Source organism: Moschus berezovskii, chromosome 9, assembly GCF_049115385.1.
Source record: "Moschus berezovskii isolate FMDL1 chromosome 9, NW_MosBer_1.0, whole genome shotgun sequence".
NCBI classification, from domain to species: Eukaryota; Metazoa; Chordata; class Mammalia; order Artiodactyla; family Moschidae; genus Moschus; species Moschus berezovskii.
The window spans coordinates 23798553-23826340 of NC_142468.1; the positions used below are offsets into that span (position 1 = coordinate 23798553).

Below are 27788 nucleotides of genomic sequence, written 5' to 3' on the forward strand. Positions count from 1 at the left end.
GATGGGACCCAGTCCGTGTTTATGAGAGCGAATTCCTCTGCTCTGAGATGCCACTCGAGAACTCTGGAGAATTAAGGACAATCAGCTTCAAGAGTGTCTGGTTTCTACCAACTGTTGGAAAAAAATTCCACAGGTAGCATTCCTGCACCTCTCAAGGACGCCAGTTAACACCTGTCCTTGAGGACTCTACTGTGAGGGAGAACTCAGTTGGGAAAGCTGGAGCCAGCTCTGAGCTGTTCACAGGGGCAGGTGGACTGGAGGGCTGGAGCTCCTGCAGCCAGTGTGGGTCTGAGGGCTTATACCCAGCTGTCTGCACCAGGAGAGTCTAGTTTAGCCTCTGGCTGCTGAGAATGCTCACTGAACTAATGGGTCCTGGGAGGAGGCCATGCCCTGCAGAAGCAGGAGTAGCTCTTTCTTGGCCCTGCCTGGCTGCCCACCCCCCACCCCCAGAAGACCAGTCAGTACTTCAGGGAAGCATCCAGTGAAATACCAAACACCTTGTGATGAACTTCCACTGGAGGTCAGCATCTGGAAAAAAAAAAAGTCAATCCTTTGCCCAGTTGTTTCATATCATCTCTGTTGTTGGGCTTTGACAGATGCCCTGCCCATTCCTTTTATTTCCTGTGGGTCAGCCTCCCCAGGTAGCGGGATGGAAGAGCAAGAAAGTCTGCCCTTTGCCACACGAACAGCCGTTGGCCCAGAGTGGAGGGTGTGTGGGCAGCGAGTGGCACACGTGTGTGGTTTCCAGCTCTGCTGACAGTGGGGGCTCAGAAGGGCACGGAGCGGGGAGCGTCCATGACCCTTAGCCACCTGCCAGACTGAAGGCCAGAGGCAACTTGTTGTAAAACTAGGTGCAATCTTCACTCCCCATTCCCCTTCTCTTTTAGACCCATTCACTGATGAATGGTCCCTCAAGGCTGAAGGATCTGTTGCCTTGGGCGGGGGGCAGGGGGGGAGCGGAGAGCTTAACCTCCAGTTTCTACACCAATCTCAACCCTGTGGTTTTCTTAGTACCTACTGTGTGAGCTACTGACGTGACAGCTTCCTCCCTCTGACGAAAGCTCACCCGGCACTTCTGGATTATAGAATTCTTATCTCCTGCCTTGTTACTTTGGGAATTTTGATTTTCTTTGCTTTTGTTTTTGAGAAGTAACCTGAAAATTTCCTACAACACTAAATAAAATGGTAATGGTACTACCTTTCAAAAAAAAAAAAACAACTCAATACATACTAAATAAATGCTATCCAATTGCTCCTTTGTAAACAGGATACTATTTTCTAAACATATGGATGCTATCCACATTGCCTTTGTGCTTAGTCACTCAGTCATGTCCGATTCTTTGAGACCCCAAAGACTATAGCCCACTAGGCTCCTATGTTCGTGGAATTCTTCAAGCAAGAATAATGGAGTGGGTGGCCATTCCCTTCTCCGGGAGTTCTTCCGGACCAAAGGATCAAATACTGATCTCCTACATTGCAGGCCTATTCTTTACAGTCTGAGCCATCAGAGAAGCCCACCGTTTCCTTAGGAAAAAATATATATATTTTCTAAACATTGAATCTCACCTCAAAGCTAGATCAAATACACGGCGTAGGCTGAGCATTAGAGGTGACACGTTGAAACAGATGCAACTTTACGTTAATAATGTAAGAAATGGAGCAATACTAGAAATTTCAAATATTTCTGGTTTAAAATATAAATCTTTGAGTGTAACTGTCTCTGTCTCTGATAGTTTAGCAGTCCAAAACGTAATCATCCAAGGGTGACTGGGAGGAAGGACTGTAAACACTAAAACCATCCTATATTTTATGTTCCATTTAATGATACAAAAGTATAAAAAACACTTTTCATTTCTAAATAGTGAGTTCCAAGAAGAGGTCCAACTCTCACATCCATACATGACCACTGGAAAAACCTCAGCCTTGACTAGATGGACCTTTGTCAACAACGTAATGTCTCCGTTTTTTAAAATGCTGTCTAGGTTGGTCATAGCTTTTCTTCCAAGGAGCAAATGTCTTTTAATTTCATGGCTGCAGTCACCAGCTGCAGTGATTTTGGAGCCCAAAAAATAGTCTCTCACTGTTTCCATTGTTTCCCCATCTATTTGCCATGAAGTGATGGGACCGGATGCCATGATCTTCATTTTTTGAATGTTGAGCTTTAAGCCAACTTTTTCACTCTCCTCTCACTTTCATCAAGAAGCTCTTTAGTTCCTCTTCATTTTCTGTCATAAGGGGGGTGTCATCTGCATATCTGAGATTAGTGATATTTCTCCTGGCAACCCCGATTCCAGCTTGAGAATCAATATCCATCAAAGTGAGAACAAGATAGACCAAACAACCATCCAGGAGAAGTACTTGAGAGAGGTAGGCATAGGGATTGGAAAAAAAATGAGGTAAGTGATGAAAGCAAGAAGAAATGAGATGACACCAGCAAAGGCGGAATGGGCAAATTTTAACAGCTTGGGGGAAATGTGCAAATTTCTTGATTAGAGAAACTATTTGCTGAGTTTAGTGCTAATCAGAGAAGTCAGCTAAAAAGTTCTGACCCTTGGAGCCTCCTGCTTTTCAACAGGATAGTGATGGTGACATCTGCCGGAAACAGGGAGGTTTTTTTTAAATATTTGAATTTCAGTTGATTAGGAACCAGACTGGAGAAGGCAATGGCAAGCCACTCCAGTATTCTTGCCTAGAAAATCCCATGGATGGAGGAGCCTGGTAGGCTGCAGTCCATGGGGTCGCTACAAGTCAGACATGACTGAATGACTTCACTTTCACTTTTCACTTTCACACATTGGAGAAGGAAATGGCAACCCACTCCAGTGTTCGTGCCTGGAGAATCCCAGGGACGGGGGAGCCTGGTGGGCTTCCGTCTATGGGGTCGCACAGAGTCAGACACGACTGAAGTGACTTAGCAGCAGCAGCAGGAACCAGACTGAGAGTACCTAATGAGATGAAGGAGTACCTGATTCATTGGCGGCAACAACTGAACAGCTGACAGACAACAATAATTTCCTGCCTCTAACACTAGGCTCGATTTCAACTAGTGGCTCGAGTAGTGAAAGACTTTGGAACTTATTTCTGCTCTCTTGTTGCACATAGGTCCCTCAGAAGCAGGGTGGTCAGCGTGTGGACATGAACTATGTGGACATCATAGTTAACCATGCTAAGTAACGGTATCGATTGGTTATTTACATACCAATATGCTGTTGTTTTCCTATAAGCTTCTCCAAATGTTTACTTTAGAAAAATGTATCTAAAATATGTATAAATCAAAAACCAAATATAAATGTAACATTCTACAGGCCTCACATTAATCTAGAACAACCTTTATCACAAAGGAGCCTTTTTATAGGAACAATCTCTATCACAAAGGTCGTTTTGCTTACAGTAAGCAAAAGATCTTATCTTTTCCTCCCAGACATTAATTACAAAAAATTTGAAAGCAATGCCATCTAGTGGATGTCTTTTTTATAAAAAGCATTCTTTCCAAAAGATGCACTTAATATTCATTCATTCAACCAATATTTGAGGACCTATTATATGCCTGGTAGCTCAGCTGGTAAAGAATCCACCTACAATGCAGGAGACCCAGGTTCGATCTCTGGGTGGGGAAGACCCACTGGAGAAAGAAATGGCAACCTACTCCAGCATTCTTGCCTGGAAAACCCCATGGACAGAGGTGTATGACAGGCTACAGTCCATGGGGTCGCAAAGAGTCGGACACAACTTAATGACTAAACCACCACCACTATATGCCAGGTACCATTCTAGGTGCTAAGGATACAACAATGAACGGAAACAACAAAACAAAATCCTTCCCTCATGGAACTTACATGCTACTGAGAAAGACAAATAAATATATATGTCACATGACAAGTGCTTTAAAGAAAAGTGAGTCAGGATCAGAGAACAAATTGTAACAGAAGGAAGTAAGGGCTATTTCATGGAAGGTAGTCTGGGAAAGCCTCTTTAATAAACTGACATTTGAGCCAAAGTTTAAAGGGGATGAGAAAATGAACCATACGGCTATCCAGTGAAACAGCACACAGGAAGAGAGAATTACAGCAAGTGCACAAGTCCACTCTTTTGTGAGAAGATACCTGGTGTGTTGGAGGAATAAACGAGGAGGCTAATGTAGCAGCTGAAACAGAAACCAGGAGGCAGAATAAAAGGAAAGGTCAAAGAGACAGCCAGGGGCCAAAGACACAAAAGATTTTGGTTTTGTTTTTAGATTTTATTCAGTAAGAGAGGAAACCTACGATCACGACTGACACGATCTGACTTTTTTTAAAATAATTTTATTTATTTATTTTTGGCTGTGCTGGGTTTTGGTTGCTTCGCTCGCGCTTTTCTCTAACTTCAGTGAGCAGGGGCTTCTCTCCAGCTGCAGCGCGCAGGCTTCTCATTATGGTGGCTCCTCTTACTGTGGAGCACAGTCTCTAGGGTGTGTGGGCTTCAATAGCTGCTGCATGTGGGCTCACAGTTGCGCCTCTGGGGCTCTAGACTGCAGGCTCAGTGGCTGTGGTACACAGGTTTAGTCGTTCCGCTCCATGTGGGATCTTCCTGGACTGTGTCTCCCGCATTGGCAGGGGGATTCTTATCCACAGAGCCACAAGGAAAGCCCTGACCTTTTTTTTTTTTTTTGAAGAATTACTCTAGCTACCAAATGGAGAGTAGTCTACGGAGGGGCAAGGGTGACAGCAAGATCAGCTAGTGCAGTCATCCAGATAAGAGATGATGACTTGACCTAGAGAATAGCTCAGGTAATTAGTAATACTGCATTCAAGGTAAGAGTTTCAAAGAGGATCGAAGGGATTTCTTGACTAATCAGATGAGCAGTTGGAGAAATGGAATTACCATTCACGACATGAATTTGAGTGAACTCTGGGAGTTGGTGATGGACAGGGAGGCCAGGCGTTCTGTGACTCATGGAGTCGCAAAGAGTCAGACACGACTGAGCGACTGAACTGAACTGAACTGAAAGTGAAGAAGACTGGATTCAGATCAAGGTTTTTGTTATTAGTTTTCCCTGTTACTTCACAGCTCTTATATAAAAAGAAAGTTAAAAGCTTTACATTCGTGACCACATGCCAATTTGAAACAAAACATAAGCTTAATGTAAAAAAAAAAGCTTTTCAAAATTCTAGTTGAAATCTAGCATAATAAATATGCTGAAATATGTTTATGGTTTCTCAAAGCTTCTTGCACACGTGTAATACTTTCCTGTTTATTAATTCAGTATGTACTTGTTCTGGAGAAGGAAACGGTAACCCACTCCAATATTCTTGCCTGGAGAATCCCATGGACGGAGAAACCTGGTATGCTACAGTCCACGGGGTCGCGACACGACTGAGCGACGGAACGGAACGGAACGGATGTACTGTGGTACTACTAAGTATAATAATGTGAATCCATTAGTTCCTCACAGATTAAAGAATATTCCAAAGTTTTGTTTTAGTGATAATAAATACTTATGAATAATTTTTATTTTCTATCACAGAAATCTTCAGGATCTCCCTCACCACTAATTTACCTGGATTCACAAGTGACAGGAGAACTGAAAGTGAACCAAGAAAAACCTAACCAGACTCAAGAAGCCATCTCATAAACTGGTAAGGGAATTTATCGCCCTTACTGCTTGTCTCCTGGATCAAAGATCCTGGATTTGTCAGTAAGTCAATCAGTTCAGTCGCTTAGTCGTGTCCAACTCTTTGAGACACCATGAACAGCAGCACGCCAGGCCTCCCTGTCCATCACCAACTCCCAGAGTCCACCCATGTCCATCGAGTCAGTGATGCCATCCAACCATCTCATCCTCTGTTGTCCCCTTCTCCTCCTGCCCTCAATCTTTCCCAGAATTAAGGTCTTCTCAAATGAATCAGCTCTTCGCATGAGGTGGCCAAAGTATTGGAGTTTCAGCTTCAACATCAGTCCTTCCAATGAACACCCAGGACTGATCTCCTTTAGGATGGACTGGTTGGATCTCCTTGCAGTCCAAGGGACTCTCAAGAGTCTTCTCCAACACCACAGTTCAAAAGCATCAATTCTTCGGCAATCAGCTTTCTTCACAGTCCAACGCTCACATCCATATATGACTACTGGAAAAACCATAGCCTTGACTAGAGGGACCTTTGTTGGCAAAGTAATGTCTCTGCTAAATTTTAATATGCTGTCTAGGTTGGTCATAACTTTCCTTCCAAGGAGTAAGCATCTTTTAATTTCATGGCTGCAATCACCATGTGCAGTGATTTTGGAGCCCAGAAAAATAAAGTCAGCCACTGTTTCCCCATTTATTTACCATGAAGTGATGGGACCAGATGTCATGATCTTAGTTTTCTGAATGTTGAGCTTTAAGCCAACTTTTCACTCTCCTCTTTCACTTTCATACTATCAAGTATGTAAATGGTCCCAAGACCACACTGCCTTGCCATCAGAATCAGCCAAATTCAAGCTGTCACTACCACTACATGTTGCTCCCTGATTCACTGGTTTAGAAAGACTGATGTTCTGAGTAGTTTGATAGGAATTAAAGGGCACTAGTGGTAGAGTTCGGAGAAGGCAATGGCAAGCCACTCCAGTACTCTTGCCTAGAAAATCCCATGGATGGAGGAGCCTGGTAGGCTGCAGTCCGTGGGGTCGCTAAGGGTCAGACATGACTGAGCGACTTCACTTTCACTTTTCACTTTCACACATTGGAGAAGGAAATGGCAACCCACTCCAGTGTTCTTGCCTGGAGAATCCCAGGGACGGGGGACCCTGGTGGGCTTCTGTCTGTGGGGTCACACAGAGTCGGACACGACTGAAGTGACGCAGCAGCAGCAGTGGTAGAGTTTGAACCGTGAACTCCCAGATGTTCAAGCAGGTTTTAGAAAATGCAGAGGAACCAGAGATCAAATTGCCAACATCCGCTGGATCATGGAGAAAGCAAGAGAGTTCCAGAAAAACATCTATTTCTGCTTCATTGACTATGCCAAAGCCTTTGACTGTGTGGATCACAATAAACTGTGGAACATTCTGAAAGAGATGGGAATACCAGACCACCTGACCTGCCTCTTGAGAAACCTGTATGCAGGTCAGGAAGCACCAGTCAGAACTGTACATGGAACAACAGACTGGTTCCAAATAGGAAAAGGAGTATGTCAAGGTTGTATATTGTCACCCTGCTTATTTAACTTACATGCAGAGTACACATGAGGAACACTGGGCTGGAAGAAGCACAAGCTGGAACCAAGATTGCCGGGAGAAATATCAATAACCTCAGATATGCAGATGACACCACCCTTATGGCAGAAAGTGAAGAGGAACTCAAAAGCCTCTTGATGAAAGTGAAAGAGGAGAGTGAAAAGGTTGGCTTGAAGCTCAACATTCAGAAAACAAAGATCATGGCCTCTGGTCCCATCACTTCATGGGAAATAGAGGGGGAAACAGTGGAAACAGTGTCAGACTTTATTTTTTTGGGCTCCAAAATCACTGCGGATGCTGATTGCAGCCATGAAATTAAAAGACGCTTACTCCTTGGAAGGAAAGTTGTGACCAACCTAGATAGTATATTAAAAAGCTGAGACATTACTTTGCCAACCAAGGTCCGTCTAGTCAAGGCTATGGTTTTTCCCGTGGTCATGTATGGATGTGAGAGTTGGACTGTGAAGAAAGCTGATCACTGAAGAATTGATGCTTTTGAAGTGTGGTGCTGAAGAATACTCTTGAGAGTCCCTTGGACTGCAAGGAGATCAAACCAGTCCATTCTAAAGGAGATCAATCCTGGGTGTTCATTGGAAGGACTGATGCTAAAGCTGAAACTCCAATACTTTGGCCACCTCATGCGACGAGTTGACTCACTGGAAAAGAGTCTGATGCTAGGAGGGATTGGGGGCAGGAGGAGAAGGGGACGACAGAGAATGAGATGGCTGGATGGCATCACCGACTTGATGGACATGAGTTTGAGAGAACTCCAGGATTTGGTGATGGACAGGCAGGCCTGGCGTGCTGTGATTCATGGGGTCGCAAAGAGTCAGACACGACTGAGCAACTGAACTGAACTGAATGGTAGAGTACCTGGTACCCTCAGAAACGACTTGCACCCTAAGTAGAAAACTTCCTTCAGATCTAAGCTTGGCCATTGCTTCCACATGGTACCAACACAACATATACCTCTCCTTTGTATACTTAGCTATAATAGTTATAATGTTACATTTTTGTGATTACTTGATTGTCTTCCTCCCCTATTGCACTACATCTTTCTTTTTGGTTTTCAAGCTCTTCTGATTTCATAACAAGTCAGGAATGTCCACTTCCGCCTCTTATAGCTCCAGTTCTATATCCCTCCTCCCCAAGTCGCCACCTTCCAGGGCCCTGAGTCCCAGCTCCAGCTTCCCCAGATCCTTCAACCTTTCTCACACACAGATCCACTTGCAGTTCTAAGACCTGGGTTTATTTTCCTTTATCCATTTTATTTCTCACAAAGCTTTATTTCGAAAATCACTATTACTACTTACATTCATATTACCTTCCTTTTTTATTCTTAACCTCCAGCTCCATCTTTTTTTCTAATTATCCCCAATAGGAACAATACAGTATTTATTCAATTCATGTATACTGGAATTTTCATGGCTGCCAAAATTTCCATAGACAGGTCACTAATCTATTTATCCATATTCTCAAGGTGTGTACAGCATATAGTATCTAAAACTATATCAGACCCTAATCAGAAATCCAATAGGTAAAACAAATAAAAACAGACTTTTCCTGAAACAATCAGAAGAAGGGGATTCAGAATTCTGCCTGTTTGGCATTCCCTTCTCCCCAAGGCAGCCCCTAAGTACCTGAGGGTTTAGCACCAGACTGTACTATTATCTGGGCTTCCCTGACAGCTCAGTTGGTAAAGAATCCACCTGCAATGCAGGAGATACCGGTTCAATTCCTGGGTCGGGAAGATTCACTTGAGAAGGGAAAGGCTACCCAGTCCAGTATTCTGGCCTGGAGAATTCCTCGGACTGCATACTCCATGGGGTTGCAAAGAGTCAGTTGCAACTGAGTGACTTTCACTTTCATACTATTATCTAATTATTAACAGTATGGAAATACAATTGCAGTCTGTGACGAACATGTATGATTAACATACTGCTCAAAGTCATATAAAAATAAGCTAGCTAGTGCACTGTTGTAAAAAAATATATAACCAACCAATCATTCCAATTAATTCCAAAGTGCTTTTAAGTACATCACCCACAAGGGTTTCTTTTTTTTAAATAAATTTCAAACTTTTTACTTTTATTTATTATTTTTCTTTCTATTTACTGTCTTCCTCCTCCTTCTTGATAAAAAGATATTCAGCAATTTATTGATAGAAAATATTTTCCACTTACCCTAAATTCTCTAGATGTGAATCCTTTAATCTTCCATCATATTAATCCTTCAGTTTTCTTTCTCATTTGCCTTTTTTCAACCGGTTGTTTGTAAACACAAAATGGAGAGAGTGCTCCATATAGAGACATACAGAAAGCTAAAAATATTCCTTTTTCAGTCTTATTTTTCCTGCTTTATCTCTTTTCCAAGTCCATAAACTATCCCAGCTGTGGCAGACACTGTTAATTACCCACCAATATCCATTTCCACTTTTTCCCTGCAATGTGGGAACCTCAATTTCACTCAGGCAGTAATGTTAACCAGCCCCATCAGGCTTGTTACAAATATTTCTCCCCTGATTTTTCCCTCCTCTTTTGCAAGGAAGGGTGACCAACTGAGAATCTGGAGAAGGAGTCCAAAGCATGAAACGAAAATCAGCAGAGAAGAGGCAGCTATTCTGAAAAGTATACTTTCCTGATTAAGATATAATGAGCTCTTTCTCATCTCACTGACTTGAAAACAGAATGGATATAATGCCGAAAATGTACCAGCCCTAGGTCTCTACCACCACTGAGAAGCAGAACCACTGCCAGCAACTCAGGTCTTCCTGCTATGAGGGAAAAAATAAACCTCTTGTTTAAGCCACTATTCTCTGGGTATTCAACTGCTTGCAGGAGAAAGCTTTCCTGACCTACCCTTCCCAGCAACACCAAATAGGGATCAAACAGTCTTGTAATAGCACAAATGAAACGTTGACCAAGCAGGACAGAGCTGGTGCCACCCTGTAACCCCCTATGTCCAACTCCAGAAGGCACTACAAGAACACAAGTCTGACATCTATACAGAAGAGCACTGGGACCTTTGATTCAATCTGACCCTAGCACTAGATGATCGCACTTTTCAAGCCTTGTGAAGAATAGACTAGAAAAGTAAAAACAATATAAATTTCAATCCTTGTCTTCAAATGACCTTCATAAGTTCCCTGCGAGTTAGGAAACATTATTAAGTGACTGAAGTCACTTCAGCAGTGTCCAACTCTTTGTGACCCTATGGACTATTGCCCACAAGGCTCCTCTGTCCAAGGCATTCTCCAGGAAGAATACTGGAGTGGGTTGCCATTTCTTTCTCTAGGGGATCTTCCCAACCCAAGGATCGAACCCACATCTCTTACGTCTTCTGCATTGGGTTCTTTACCACCACCGCCACCTGGAAGCCCCTGTAAACTGGTCATTGGATCTGAAACCTTGATCACTTTCTGATTTGATTATTCTTCCATCAGGAAGTACCACAATGGCTGGTTGCCTTTTTGTGACGTTAGCATGCTTTTCTGTTTATGAACCGTTTTTATTCACACTTCTAACACCAAATCTGTAGGTTTTCTATACTAAGCAATTTTCCAATTCCCTATAGACACTAACTGTGTGTCCTACAAGTCAGTTCAATTCTAACACTAACTACTAGGAGTTAACTCAGACCCCACAGATTAAAAGCTCAGACTCACAAGACTGCCCCAAACTCAGTCATCAATCACAAGTCCCAGACCTCTGTTACCTCAGACCAGCCAGCAATAAAATGAGAGCAATACCTGCCCCCAACACCTCAACCGGTTCACCAACCCAGAAGCTCTTCAAACTCTATCAATTAGAGGGTTTTGGAAGATTCCATTACATGGGCATGATAGAAATACTGATTGATCCAATTCTAGTCCTTCTCCCCTGCTCAGAGACTGGGGAGGTAGGGCTGAAAGTTCAAACCTATAATCACATGAAGCTTCCTCTGGCAATCAGTTCCATTTAGATGCAATCTAGAGGGCCATCAAGAGTCATCTCATTAGCATAAATCAAGTATGGTTCAGTTCAGTTCAGTCGCTCAGTCGTGTCTGACTCTTTGTGACCCCATGAATCACAGCACACCAGGCCTCCCTGTCCATCACCAACTCCCGGAGTTCACTCAAACTCATGTCCATCGAATCGGTGATGCCATCCAGCCATCTCATGCTCTGTCGTCCCCTTCTCCTCCCGCCCCCAATCCTTCCCAGCATCAGAGTCTTTTCCAGTGAGTCAACTCGTCACCTGAGGTTGGAAAGGGGGTAATTATGAATACAAATGATGCTTCTCTCACTTCTATCACTCAGGAAATTCCAAAAGTTTTAGAAGTTCTTTTGACAGGAACCAGGATGGCTTCAAAATATATATTTATTATATAACAATATTCAGTGCCTAGAACCATTAGATTTTTAGGGTTTATAATTTGGTGATATTCTATTATTTCTTCTTCATTTATTGTCTACAAAAAAGACATATTTGCTACTTAGTAATATTTATATAGAAAACAGAATAATGCTTAATTTCCTTTTTTATAAAAACCCATTTTCAAAATAATAAGTTGCATCTCCAGAATTCTCCAAGGGTGATCAATTGTTGCTTTTCATTCTTAAAATAACAGACTCATGAATTTAAATATATTTTATGTGTCTTAGTCTACTTCTATTATTGTTCCATTGGTAATCAATTTGTTTCATCTTTGGCTAGTGCGAGCTCCTCAGGTTGACTCTTAAGTCCTTCTGATACTCCTGTAAGTAGTCTTTGATAGCTCTCTTGATATCTGATGTTTCAGATTCAACTTATAAACCTCCTAATACTCTGATTTCACTTCAGATCAAATAAATCCTTGCCTCTTACTAAAAAACAAAAACTTTATGCTCCATAACTAGAATTGGCCATTCCTCTATGGAACCCTTGTTCCTTTCTGTAGGAAATGGTATCTGGATTCCATGATCTGAGAGTAACACTCGTCAATTCCCTCATTTATCAAACATTTTCTGAGTAGTCAGTATGTGCCACTTGTAGGATTCAGCTGTGAAGATACAAAGATATAACACACACAGCTGACAAACCAGTGGTATATACTTAGGAAGAATAGATTATCCAGAAGTGTAGAACAAAGCAAATAAGCTCGAGGCAAAATACTCCATTTGGAATTTACCTGGTCGGGTAATACACTTTGATCTTTGTAGTACTCTTAGAGAAAAATAAGGAAGATTCATTGTGACACAATTAGAGAAAGACTCAAAGAACTATACCTATACTACACCTTGGCTAAGAAAACAGAATTGAATCAGTCTCCAGATGTTTAAAGCACTCTTGTCTATGAATGTCTATCAGAGTAGCAGAAGAGGAAACCAGACTTATCTTCAGATTATCAGAACTACATAAATGACTGAATGCCTTTCTCAAAGAATGTTAAAACAAAGGTCCTAGCCAAACTAAGAAAATATTTTCTTTCTAAGCATGCATATACTTACTATCAGTGTTTCCTGCATTTAATACCACATTATTTCAAAGATTAAAGTAAAATAATGTTCAATAAAAAATGTTTTGAAAATTGCAATTTTTTTCATTCACAAATATTTTACTTCCAACTAGAAATTACTTACAAAGCAGTTTACCTTTTGTCTTTCTTATTAATTTTCCTTCTTCTCCATCTTCTACTTACATTTCTCCCTGTCTCTTAAACTTGTTTCTGACTTTTGAAAAACACAGCTTATCCAAAAACTCCCTTTAAACCATAATAAAGGGATAGAAAAGACAAAAAGAAAATGTTTCCTGGAGAGTTAGGGGCTTTAGGAAGGTTAAGACCTCTGTATAGCACAGTGAACTCTTCTCAATGTTATGTGCCAGCCTAGATGGGAGCGCAGCTTGAGGGAGTATGGATACATGTATAAGTATGTCTGAGTCCCTTTAATATTCGCCTGAAACTACCACAACATTGTTAATCGGCTATACATCAAATTAAAACAAAAAGTTTAAAGTTTGAAAAAAAAAGAATATGCTTCCTGTGTATTAACAATACTCTATATTCTCAAAAGTAAATATTAATCTGTTTGTAAATATTTTATGCTGAATGTTACAAAAATAAAGCATTATAATAGAAAATAAAATCTCCTACCTTTCAGCACTAAATGCTGACTCTGTGTCAATGTACACAACAGCTCCTTCTAATCCTCCCATGTTGGTAGGTAATGTAGCCAAAATGCTCATCATTATACAAAACTGAGTTTTTCCACAACCTGGGGGACCTGTAATCTATAAAAATAAGAAGAAAAAAATATTATTTGTATAAACATTACAATCTAGTCAAAGCAAAACCCTTTTAAGAAATTGCCACAGTTCAACTAACCTGGGTTCCCAAAGGGAACACTGTTAATACATCCTTATATATATAAGGGTTCCCTGATAGCTCAGTTGGTAAAGAATCCGCCTGCAATACAGGACACCCTGGTCCGATTCCTGGGTTGGGCAGATCTGCTGGAGAAGGGATAGGCTACCCACTCCAGTATTCTTGGGCTTCCCTTGTGGCTCAGCTGGTAAAGAATTCGCCTGCAATGCGGGAGACTTGGGTTTGACCCCTGGGTTGGGAAGATCCCCTGAAGAAGGGAAAGGCTGCCCATTCCCGTATTCTGGCCTGGAGAATTCCATGGACTGTACAGTCCATGGGGTCGCAAAGAGTCGGACATGACTGAGTGACTTTCACTTTCACTATATATATAATAAAAGAACTTCTCCCTTGTGCATCTGGATTGGTCCTAGTTATGGACCATCCTTGGGAGAAATGAGAAAACAGTCACCAAAATCATCCCTGTGTTGTGCAAAGTTCAGATGAAAAACTTTGGCTGAGAAAGGCTTAAGGATTCATTGATATACTCACAACTTGAAGTTCTATATTTTTTCTCAATAAGACATTTATAGAAAGCTCTGAAAATATTTAAGAGGCTTTAATAATTGGTCTAGCATTTGTCATGAATTGGCCTTTAAAAACAATTTTATATTAGTCCCACCTAAAGGTACTTTGATCTTTATTATTAGTATTAATAAAGTATTTAAGAGTAAAAGGTATTGATGCATACAATTTTAAATAGTTCAGCAAAGGAAAAAAGTGTCTGTGTGTGTGTAGAAGAGAGATAAAGCAAATGAAACAAAATTCAGCAACTGCTAAATCTAGGTGATTCATACTTCGAAGTGTATATTTTAAAAGTTTAGTTGTTGGAAAGCTATTTTGAGACTATAAAATCTGAAAACAAGAGGGCATAGATGGAAAAGAACAGGGCATTAATCAAGGCATATTTGAGTCCAACAGGAAGTAGTTAACAAAAATTATTTTGAAATATTTAAAATAGCCCCTTTAAACATACTGTTTGGCATACTGGCTATGGCATCCAAATTTTCAGAACCAAAACACCATCCCTTTTGTGAGAATAGCACTAATGAATAATTTTTCACAATAGGAAGAAGGGAAAAGAAAAAGGAGAAAAGGAGGAGAGAAGAAAATCTGAGATAGAGACGAACAGAACTCTGAGCTAAACTGAGACACACCAGATCTGAAGACACTGTCTCAGATATACCAGGAAGCAGGAAAAAATAAGAAGTGATGACACAGGAGTCTAAATCATCTAGGCCAGTGGTTCTCAAATGTGACTGAGCTTAAACTCACCAGGCAAGCTCATTAACAGCATTTCTGGTTAGCAATAGGTCTGGAATGGGACCTGAAAATTTATATTTCTAGTAAGTTGACACTGATGCTGCTCCACATTTGAGAACTACTTTTAGAACTTAGACTAAAGGTAAACTTCATTTTTCAAAGTTTAACGTTGAAAAAAACAAAGGATCACAAGCTAGAAACCATGTGTTGACTTATAATCTCTAAAACAATGATTTAAACTTTTAGTGTAAATAATTGCTGCTAGCAATAACAGTGTGCCAGATCATGAGTGATCAGTGAAACTCCAAAATTCTTTGATTACATACGCCAACAAACACACCAAAAAAAACCAAACACAAACAAAATTTTATTACAATCCTCCAGTATATGCATATGTATTATATATAAACTATTTTTTTACTAATACATTATGGACAGTAAAAAAATACACAGAGATTAAAAATAAAAGATTACAAGCATTTAAAAAGTTTCATATATTTTTTCATTTAAAATACAAATCAATAGTTTCATAGCTTTAATTAAGAACTTTTTTTGATAAAAATATGCCATAAAGAAAGTAAAAAGATGACTTATAAGTTTGAAGGTGATATTTGTGATACATGTAAGTGACAAAGTAGTAATATCTAGAAACATAAAGAATACTCATATTTTATATTAGTTGTACAGATCTTTTCAATCTAATAAACAATAAAAATAAATGAAATTATGTACATTGTTTTTAAAATACTGATTTAAATATTTTGTAAGCCAGCAGCTGAAACAGTTCCTAAGTTCTGCTTATTGTAGTACTCAATTCCAATGTCTCTGTAGTTGAGAAAGGAAAATTGCAAAAGCTATTGTTCAACTTTGGCTAATAAATGTTCATCTTCCCTCAGGTCAATTGATTATTCTTGCAAACCAATCAAGATGTATTGTACTTTAACATTTTTAAAAATTGATTTCAAAATCAAATGAAACTATTTGGAAGACTTCTTAACAGTTTAGAAAATATTGTTAGAGTTTTTTCACAAGATATGTATATTTTTAAAGACAAAAACCACATCATAAAACATTTCCAAGCAGAAATTTGAGTATGTTCTGTATTTTGATCTCTGTCATTTAATAAGGAGTTACTTTCTCACTCACTGTAAAAGTATCACCTTTACTTCGAAGGGATGGAATACGAGTGTTCCATTGGTTGGCTGATTGCTTGATTTGCAATCTGCTAGGCAGCAAGTTACACAGTCACTTGTTTTACAAAAAGGATCAACAAATTTGACATATCTTTTCATTTTAAAAAAGTTTCACCCATTTTTAAATTCAACAGTTTTTTACAATCTTTGCTGTGAGATAACCAAAGAAGCTCTTGTGATTTAAATGATTTTTATGATCACTCCTCATCGTGCAGAGTACTATAATTGTCAATAAAAACTAGTCAGGTTTTTATAAAAATTGTACCATCCTGAAGCATTCTTCCACACATATGACATCAACTTCTGTGTTACTACAGACTAAGGATGATGTACCAGAAAAAATGCAAAGAATTTTACAAATAACATCCATATACTCATCAACCTAGACTCTGCAACTGCCATTTTATTACTATTATACTATTGTACTAGACTTCCCCTGTTGCTCAGCTGGTAAAGAACATGACTGCCAATGCAGGAGACGCAGGTTCGACCACTAGGTCAGGAACATCTCCTGGAGAAGGAAATGGCAACCCACCCCAGTATTCTTGCCTGGGAAATCCCATGGACAGAGGAGCCTGAAGGGCTACAGTCTATGGGGTCAAAAAGAGTTGGGACACGACCGCTGCTGCTGCTGCTGCTAAGTCACTTCAGTCGTGTCCGACTCTGTGTGACCCCATAGACGGAAGCCCACCAGGCTCCCCCGTCCCTGGGATTCTCCCGGCAAGAACACTGGAGTGGGTTGCCATTTACTTCTCCAATGTGTGAAAGTGAAAAGTGAAGTCGCTCAGTCGTGTCCGACCCTTAGCGACCCCATGGACTGCAGCCTACCAGGCTCCTCCATCCATGGGATTTTCTAGGCAATAGTACTGGAGTGGCTTGACACTGCCTTCTCCGATATATACATATACATATACTATTGTACAGTCTGCTAATACACTAGACTATCCATCAATCCATTCATTCATCAGTCCATCTTAGATGTTTTTAAATGTATTTCAAAGTAAGTCAGAGACATAAATATACTTTCCCCTAAAAGTTTGATGTGTGTATCATTAACCTGAGTTTAATAAGTATGATTCTTTTTTCTTTTAAGGTAAATTTTCCACACAATGAAATGCCCAGATCTTGAGTGAAAATTTAATGAACTGTAGCAAATGTATATCGGAGAAGGCAATGGCTCCCCACTCCAGTACTCTTGCCTGAAAAATCCCATGGACAGAGGAGCCTGGTAGGCTGCAGTCCATGGGGTCGCTACTAGTCGGACATGACTGAGCGACTTCACTTTCACTTTTCACTTTCATGCATTGGAGAAGGAAATGGCAACCCACTCCAGTGTTCTTGCCTGGAGAATCCCAGGGACGGTGGGGCCTGGTGGGCTGCCATCTATGGGGTTGCACATAGTCGGACATGACTGAAGCGACTTAGCAGCAACAGCGGCAAATGTATATATATGTAAGCAATCAGAACCCCTATCAGGTCAGCACAAGAATATTACTGCCAAGAAATTCCCTCATAAACATTGTTTTATATTTAAGAAGTCATTTGAGAATGTATCTTCCTTGATATAGCTTCACTTTTGTGGCTTAAAATAATTTAGTTCATGTATCTCATTACTGAAACAGAATCTAGCTAAGAAGATAATCTGGGGCTTATTAGAAACTTCTGTACGTTAACTGTCTAGCATCTTTCCTCAATGAATAATTTGCTTTAATTCTTAATGCTTCACATCATTGGCAATGATTTCCAGCTGAAAGTATTTATTCCTAAAAGAATCTATGTAAGTTATTGCCATGTTGCTTCCCCTGTCTTATGTCATCCATTTTACTTTAACAAAAGAACAGTTCAGTTCAGTTCAGTCGCTCAGTCGTGTTTGACTCTTTGCGACCCCATGAACCACAGTACACCAGGCCTCCCTGTCCATCACCAACTCCCAGAGTCCACCTAAACCCACGTTCATTGAAGGGTGTACCTAATGTTATTAAAAATGTATTGCATTTGGTCTTTTGTTATTAAGAAAACCCAAGAGGCTTTTAAATATCTAACATTAATTTTAGTGAAGTTTTTCAGATACTCAATATGTGTCGCATGACCTTAAACTGAAAAACTTTTGAATGTCTGTCTTTCTGTGATGTATGTTTCGTAACAATGGTTTCCTACTATCACTATTTCAAAGAACAAAATAACAGAGAAAGTTTTATTATTAACAATAATGGAGATAATTCCATATATCAAATTGTTTTCTAATTCCAAATTTTGGGAATGTCTTTACAAATGAGATTAGATTGTCACTGATTTTTACTTCATTAATAGGAGAGTTATCAGTAGTAGGAGAGTTATCAGCTCTGACTTTTACATACATGTGGTTCGTTTCTACTCACATTATTAGTATTGCCTTCAATATACAGTTTTTTTGCAGGAATTTTTTTATGCCATTTGTCTGTTTTGTGAGATCTGATTTAGTTAAATCCATAAATTGACCTAACTAGGCCCATGTAGAACTATAAGTGAGTGAAGTCACTCAGTCGTGTCCGACTCTTTGCGACCCCATGGACTGTAGCCCACCAGGCTCCTCCATCCATGGAATTTTCTAGGAAAGAGTACTGGAGTGGGTTGCCATTTCCTTCTGTAGGGGATCTTCCTGACCCAGGGTCGAACCCAGGTCTCCCGCATTGCGGGCAGACGCTTTACCATCTGAGCCACCAGGGAAGCCCAACATGTAGGACTATAATCTACCCCAATATGCTGAAAATAAAGATGTAAACAAGGTGTCTCTGTCAACCTTCTGTACCCTTTCCTCGTGGACTATTACCTGACACATGACAGTATAACATAGGGATCAAGTGAGGATGCCATGTATTAAATGTCAATTAAGCATGTACTGCAAGGAGATCCAACCAGTCCATTCTAAAGGAGATCAATCCTGGGTGTTCATTGGAGGGACTGATGCTGAAGCTGAAACTGCAATACTTTGGCCACCTCATGCGACGAGTTGACTCACTGGAAAAGACTCTGATGCTGGGAAAGGTTGGGGGAGGGAGGAGAAGGGGACGACAGAGAATGAGATGGCTGGATGGCATCACCGACTCTGTGGACGTGAGTTTGAGTGAACTCTGGGAGCTGGTGATGGACAGGGAGGCCTGGCGTGCTGTGATTCATGGGGTCGCAGAGAGTCGGACACAACTGAGCGACTGAACTGAACTGAAGGTTTATTTCATGTAACACCAATAAAAATTCTAGTATTTTCTTCCCATAACCTAATGGGCCATGCTACATACTCTCCTTTGGGGACTGGCAGTTTGGAAGAGCCCAAAACACATTTCATTGACTTTTTTATCATCATCAAAGACAATATGGATCAAATTAACCACCAGATATCAGAGCAAAGGAAATATTCATAAGTAAAGTTGAAAGTGGATTCTGAAGTGAAAAATGATAGCTCTTCAGAGTGTTAATCAATAGAGGAACAAAGGACTTCCTTTCAATATATACTATCTACCTATCCAGTTTTAGATATGTCCTAAAGACATACACAAGGCTGTTTATTGTCACCCTGCTTATTTAACTTATATGCAGAGTACATCATGAGAAATGCTGGGCTGGATGAAGCACAAGCTGGAATCAAGATTGCTGGGAGAAATATCAATAACCTCAGATATGCAGATGACACCACCCTTATGGCAGAAAGTGAAGAGGAACTCAAAAGCATCTTGATGAACATGAAAGAGGAGAAAGAAAAAGTTGGCTTAAAGCTCAACATTCAGAAAACTAAGATCACGGCATCTGGTCCCATCACTTCATGGCAAATAGACGAGGAAACAGTGGAAACAGTCGCTGACTTTATTTCTCTGGGCTCCAAAATCACTGCAGACGGTGACTTCAGCCATGAAATTAAAAGACACTTACTCCTTGGAAGGAAAATTATGACCAACCTAGACAGCATTTTAAAAAGCAAAGACATCACTTTGTCAACAAAGGTCCGTCTAGTCAAGACTATGGTTTTTCCAGTGGTCATGTATGGATGTGAGAGTTGGACTATAAAGAAAGCTGAGCACAGAAGAACTGATGCTTTTGAACTGTGGTGTTGGAGAAGACCCTTGAGAGTCCCTTGGATTGCAAGGAGATCCAATGAGTCCATCCTAAAGGAGATCAGTCCTGGGTGTTCATTGGAAGGACTGATGCTGAAGCTGAAACTCCAATACTTGGGCCACCTGATGCAAAGAGCTGACTCACTTGAAAAGACCCTGATGCTGGGAAAGATTGAGGGTAGGAGGAGAAGGGGACGACAGAGGATGAGATGGTTGGATGGCATCACCGACTCAATGGATGTGGGTTTGGGTGGACTCCGGGAGTTGGTGATGGACAGGGAGACTTGGCGTGCTGCGTCATGGGGTCGCAAAGAATCAGACATGACTGAGCAACTGAACTGAACTGAAAGATTTAATTAGATCTTTAGATACGTTCTGAGGTTTAATGAGCTTAAACCTATGAAATACTTTTAATATTTAGTGGAAAGGTGAAGCAAGCCCTCAACTTAAAAACATTTTTTAAGATGTTATATGTGAAAATACTTAGTAAAGTATAAAATACCATGAAAATGTAAGGTAGTATCTTATCATTCCATTTTCAAAGAAAACATGTTTTTAAAAACTCTGAAAGTTAAATGAGTGCAACTGGCATTTTACCTGCTTCATTATTTTTATGAACTGATTCAGTACAGTCTTGAGAAAAGTAGAACATCACATGAATAACATAAGATTTTGGGGTTCATTTGGTTTTCTATGTTTGCTTTACTTTGCTTTTAAATTTGAATATTAGCATTTTCTTTATGTAAACTAAAATAAATAATTTCTAATTCTTTAGCAACCTCAGATCCTTTTCATATATTTTTCCTCTCTTTCTAGCCTCAAAAAATATGCTGTATGCAATTTTTAAAGGTTGGCTAGCATTAAATTTCATTATTTTTTCAAGTTTACTTAGTGGGTTAAAACATTTCAACATTAATAATTTTTAGCTTCAGATAGTTTAGCTCTGACTTCTAGCAGCCAAACCACAAAATTTCAAATTGTGTTTAGTTCCCAGGTTCAGCTCCAATGGTGGTTAGAAAGAGCGAACATGCCAAACCAGAATAGTCTAAGTGATTGCTTCTTGGAAACTCCGAGTGAATACAGCATTTACACACAGAAGACACTGGTAAAATACGATTAGTTTCATATAGTTAGAGCCTGAGTTTCAACAGTCCTCCCTGAGAAATGTAAAAGAACAGAAAGGAAACATCCAGTAGTGAAGATCACTAGAATATCAATAAAGAAGCAAATATTAGCAATTGCTTTAAAGGGGAAAGAATTATTACCAAGAAAGTCTAATTGTGTGTGCATGTGTGCTCAGTCATGTCTGACTCTTTGCGACCCTGTGAACTGGAGCCCGCCAGGCTCCTCTGTCCATGGGATTCTTCAGGCAAGTATACCGGGGTGGGTTGCCATTTCCTCTTTCAGGGGATCTTCCCTCCCAGAAATCGAACCAAAGACTCCTGTATCTGCTGCGTTGGCAGGCAGATTCTTTACCACTGATCCATCTGAGAAGCCCAGTTTAACTGTACTGAAGTGAAAATGAAGCCTAGTCATTTTAGTCTCAAAAAAGAACAAGTAGCAGAGATGAATGTGAAACCCAGACCTAGTAGGACCTAGAATCTTACCAAGTAACTCTCCCCCACATTCAAGATGGGGTCAAGAGGATGGGGCAATCCACCAAGCCAATATTTTGCAGAGAAAATATAAGGACTGCCTGGATCTGATCTGAGAAATGAGCATGTGGAAACGTTACATCATCTGTTTAATGGCCTCCTTCCCCAGCATCCAACTACCTGTCTGCATGTGCTCTACGATTATGTAGAAATACAATTAGGTTTTCAAACCTAAAGAATTCTTTCTTAAAATCACTCTTTGAATCCCAAAGCAAACAAAAAGCAAACTATCTCAGAACAGTCAGGCAGCTGTTTGCCTTGTGAAAGAAACTTTCATCTTTAAAGTTATTTTATATCAACAAGTAGAAGCTTTTATACTTTAAATTCTCTCCACAACGCTCTCTTACTCCATACTGACAACTGCTGTTTTTAAAGTAAATGGAAAGGTAAGAGAAAAAAAGAAGGCAGGGTAACAGAGTAGAAAAAGAAAACAAGAGGACATGAAAATGACAAGTACCCCATGAGTCACATTAAAAAAAAAAAGTGTCAAAACATTACCATGTGTAAAATAGATAGCCAATGGGAATTTGCTGTATGACTCAGGGAACTCAAACAGGGGCTCTGAATCAACCTTGATGGGTGGGATGGGAGGTTCAAGAGGGAGGGGACATATGTATACCTATGGCTGATTCATGTTGATGTTGACAGAAAACAACAAAATTCTGTAAAGCAATTATCCTTCATAAATTTTAAAAATAAAACTTAAAAAGAAATTTAACAATCATATAATATGTGCCATATAAAAAACTCTATGAAACCTTTATGGAGAAAGATACTCATTTCTAAATCAGGAAATGAGTGAAGAATTAGGAACAATGATTCAATCAACCACATATGCTAAACTCCTGTCTTAGGACAGAGGCCTGGTTATCTTGCCTTTCAAAACACAGGGCAGGAGAAACAAATCTTGTCAGCAGATGATGTTCCAGGAATGCAGATCAGAAATCTCTCCCGAGTTTTCCTACTGCTGCTGCTGCACGTGGAACAGACCAGAACCTGACTGCAGCTTGAAAAAGAGATGAGACCCACCCTGACAGACCTGCAGACCCCTGAGCAAGAAAAATGACTGTCTGCTGCTGTTGTAAGCAGAATAAGCAGCCAAAATTATACTGATAAAGTATGTATGTTTTATATTTCATTGTTTATGCATTTCTATACATGCCAAGACCTTTGTGGACACTTGAATTTACAAGCCTTGACTTACTGTCTCCTGTAATCTTAGACAGCCCACCCAGTCAACAAGAAACAAGCAGAACTGTTCTAAGCAAAGATAAGGAAGCCAAAAGAGGAGTCTGGCATTCTGCCTCTACCTTTTTGGGACAGAAGAGTGGTCACCTCCAAAGCAAAACTGCCCCCTTCGAGGATACCTGGTCTCCTTAAATCATGAACAAACCATGTAAACGACTCAGGAAACACAAATAATGTAGACATGTGCCACATTGTTTCTCATTATTTAGAGCAAGGAACTGGGTATAATCATTTTTCTTAAATGTTATAAAGATTTGGCGGTGCTTCACAGGCTTACCCGTCCAGAGGTACTCTCCAACCAACCATATCTCTTTTCATTGACATGAGTTTGGACCAGTTTTCTATTCCTGTAATCTCTGGATTGCAATATGAAAATACCTTTTTTTAATGAGCCCTTTAAATACAACTTTTAATTTTACCTAATTATATCAGCATCTTTATCATGCATTCTCAGCAGGGGTGACAGTGACCTCAAGGGCAAAACTTGGTTTTGATCACAGAAGAAAGATGTTACTCTCTTTTCCATATAAAGCACAGATCTACATACAGTACATAAACAGATATATAGTATATCTACATGAAACAGGAGGGAAGAGGGCAGGTCACGACCTTTTAAAGAATGACAGGACATGACAAAGACTGGTTAGAACTAACTAGGTCCAAGATGGTAGACGAGCCAACCTCCAGCAGACCTTGAGTTTCATTATGTGCTCATGATAATATCAGTTAAGTCACTCAGTCGTGTCCCACTCTTTGCGACCCCACGGACTGCAGCACACCAGACTTCCCTGTCTATCACCAACTCTTGGAGCTTGCTCAAGCTCATATCCATCAAATCAGTGATGCCATCCAACCATCTCATCCTCTGTCATCCCCTTCTCCTCCTGGTAAAATAACATGCTAAATGACACACCCACCAGCACCATAACAGCTCTGAGGCCAACCATAGAAGGTCAAAAAGTGGGTGGTGGCCCAATCCCTGGAAACCCCCGCCCCTTCCACAAAATAATTGGAATAATCCCCAACTCATTAGCCTATGAAATTATCCAGCCCATAAAAACTACCCACATCACGTTTCAAGGCTCTCTTGCTCTCTCTTTCTGAGATGGTTCACACTCTCTGGAGTGTGTTTCTCTCTAAATAAAGCCACTTCTTATCTATCATTTTGTCTCTAAATTCTTTCATGACTAAGCAAGAACCTTAAATTCACCAGCAACGATTAAAATCTTGGGTGGGGGTGGAAGTGTTATTGGGGGGAAAAATAACTAAAAAGCTCCTTAAGGGGTGGTAATGAACAAAGATTGAGAAACACTAATCTGATCTATATTACCTCATATGAGAAGGCTACCATTACACGGTCTGATCTCCACATAACATAAATATTTAAAGTTTAAACTTCAAACATATCTTCCCTACCAATACTGTCATAATAGATGTAGAATCATCTGCTTATACATGCCATAAGTAAGGGATTTGATGTTCTCTGGGAATGAGACAAAGCCCTGTAGCTCACTCCCATTAGAGATTCAGCACAGTTGCTTTCCCTTTGATTTCTCCTCTGCTGCTTCTTCCTTTGGCATGAGTAGCAATTCTCTAATTCCACTTTTAATCTTGGTACTGTAGCTGAACGTACACAGATTCAGGGCAGTTCACATAAATCAAAACTGATGATAAATAAATTAGGGTGTTTTGAAGTCAGAGTCAGGAAAGAACAGCTATAAAAGTGACAGTAGAATGTTTCCAGATTTATTTTTCCTCCCTCAAGTCATCCCTAGGCCTGGTCGAAGTTTATTCAGCTAGATGCCTTACTTCTTATCTTCACCAGATCTAACTTCTACCTGATATCTGGGATGCTAGGTTTGAACTTTTCACCAGAAACAAAGGTCGAGCAACACAACTAGTTAGACATCTCCTCTGAGATCTGCATGAGCTCTCTATTGCTATGTAACAATTGACCACAAACTAGTAGCTTTAAAACAATCCTGTTTATTATCTCACAGTTCTACAGGTCAGGGAGCTGCTTTGGAGGCATCTTCCCCACCTCCAGGCAAGTTTTCAGATGATGGCAGCCTCAGCCAACATCTTGATTGTAATCTCCTGAGAGACCAGAACTGAAAACAGCCAGCTAAGCTGCTTCTGAATTCCTGACTCAGAAACTGTGTGAGATAATAAACATTTATTGATGTGTTTACCCACTAAGTTTTGGAATGGTTTGTTAAACAGCAGTTCAACACAGTTCTATACGTCTGTAGATATAGAATCAGAGAGGAACGACTTTAAAACTTACGAGGAAAAAACTCCTAAAATAATCACTGATGTTTATTAATAAAGAAATCAATTAGGTAGAAAAATCATATTTCTTAAATATTTGATATTTTGATAATTTGAAAAAAACAAATGGCATACAAATAAAAATAAATACCGTACTGTGGAAGAGCAGTAACATTAAAAGTTACTGAAGTTTGGCTTATTCCAAGACCAAACAGTCTGAGAGTGGAGGAGAGGTAGCAGGAACCAAAACATTAGAGTAAATAAGTGCTTAAAAATAAATAAATAAAACAAATTCATTCATTCAGTTAATATTTACTATGTACCTTTTACATGCTAATTGGAGAGGAAAAGGGCAACTCACTCCAGTATTCTTGCCTGGGAAATCTCATAAACAGAGGAGCCTGGCAGGCTACAATCGATGGGGTTGCAAGACTCGGACATTACTGAACAACTAAACTACCACCACCATGTGTGCTAATATTGAGAAGTAAAAATAAGAAGAAAAAGACAATTCCTGTCCACTTGGAATTTATTCTCCAATGAGGAAGACATTCATTAACTAATCACACAAACAGTAAAGCTGTAACAGTGAGAAGTACCTACATAGAAGAACCATAGTACATGTCAGTTCTCAAGGATACACAACAATTCTGCTGATTTAAACATAATCAAATAGGCTCAAAATATTCAAAATAACAGAACTACAAGTAAATTCGTTAACGATATAATGGACTGTTTTAACAGCCTTCTCTGGATTAGTATTAGGTCGGGTTGAAGAAAAAAATCAGCAAAGATGAAGAGTTGCACAACCCAAATTCCAAGCTTAACTGTCATAAGCAGAACACTCAATCGTTAGAATATAATCACTCTTCTCATGCACACTTAGGACACTTACAAAAGTTAATCACATGTTAATCCTTAAAACAAGCCTCAGAAAAATTCCAAGAATCAGTATCACACAAAATTCTTTGACTAAAATGCAAATAAGCTAGCAATCTAATTAAAATGTGAAAGAAAATTTAATTAAATAATTTAGATACTCAAAAATTCCCCAAAAAATCATGAGTGAAAGAAGTAATCCCAATGAAAATTTTAAAATACTATGAGAACTAAATTAAAATGAAAATATTCATCACCAAAAAAAAAAAAAAGAATGAAACAGCTCAGAGTAAAAAGAAGAAAAACTGAAAATTGTAAATTAAATGTGTAATTTAAGAAGTTGGAGGGAGGGGGAGAAAAATCCCAGAAAAATACAATTAGATAGAGAGAGATAAGAAACTAACAGAAATCACTCAAGTAGAAGACAGAGAAAAGATAGAAAACCAACAAAGAACCAAAATTAAAAGCATAGTTCTTTAAAAAGACTATAAAATACTCAAACATTTGACCAGGTCTTTTTATTTTTTTTTTTTGGTAATTAATTTATTTTTTATTGGAGGCAAATTATTTTACAATATTATATTGGTTGGTTTTGCCATACATTGACATGAATTCGCCCCGGGTTTACATAAGTTCCCCCTCCTGAACCCCCCTCCCACTTCCCTCCTCCCTTTATCCTCCCTCTGGTGACCAGGTCTTTTTAAAAGGAAGGGAAAGGGAAGACAAGTAACAGTAGAAATGAAAACAGGGAGGGGGGTAGAAACACATTAAAACCAGATTTTTTTTTTTTAATTTAAAGATGAGAATATAATGAAAAACTTTACAATAAATTTTAAAACTTAAAAAAATGGGCAAATCTCTAAAAATATCATTCACTAAAATTACTTAAAAAGAAATAAAAACCCTGAATAGTCCTTTAATCATTAAAGGAATTTATTTCATTGCTTTAATTTACGCACAGGGAAAATACTAAGATCAGACACTTTTTCAGGAAACTCATATCAAATTTTCAAGAAACAATGTACAAACTATTACAGAACATAAAAAAGAGAATATATTCTACAAATCATTCTATCAATTAGCTCCAAATAGATAACAGAAAAAATAACTCAAAATAGACCATAGACTGTATGCAAAACCTAAATAGAAAACTCGAGAAAAAGACATAGCAAAAATCTTTGTGTCCCTGGCCAGACAAAAAAAATTCAGAGTTGACACCAAGCATAAACGAAAAAAACAACAGACTAGACTACAAAATTTAAAACTTCACAAGCTGCCATTAAGAAAATGAGGAGAGAAGCCATAGATAGGACTGCAAATTATGTATCTGTTAAAAGACTTGTATCCAGAGTATACAAAGAACTCACAACTCAGTAACAAGAAAACAACCAATTTAAAAACAGGCAAAAGATTGGAACAGATATTTCATTTCTAAAAAAACATACAAATGGTTATAAGTACATGAATAAGTGTTCATTGTCATCAGTCACTGGGAAAACACAAATTAAAACCACAATGAATACTATTAACACTCACTAGAATAGTTAAAATTAAAATGATAAACAATAGTAAGTGTTGGTGAGAATATGGAGAAATAAACTATCATGCACTGCAGGTGAGAATGTAAAATG

General features: G+C 39.3%; 1 protein-coding gene across 10 annotated transcripts in view; it reads right to left on the minus strand.

Annotated features, from left to right (window-relative positions):
* The window catches only part of RAD51B (RAD51 paralog B), a 761238-nt gene that overhangs the window by 717120 nt on the left and 16330 nt on the right, over positions 1-27788 (minus strand). For all 10 annotated transcript variants that reach the window (XM_088839521.1, XM_088839518.1, XM_055435705.2 and 7 more), the window contains one exon: positions 13297-13433. In XM_088839521.1, coding sequence (XP_088695647.1) covers positions 13297-13433 — 137 coding nt within the window. The remainder of the gene's footprint in view (positions 1-13296; positions 13434-27788) is intronic.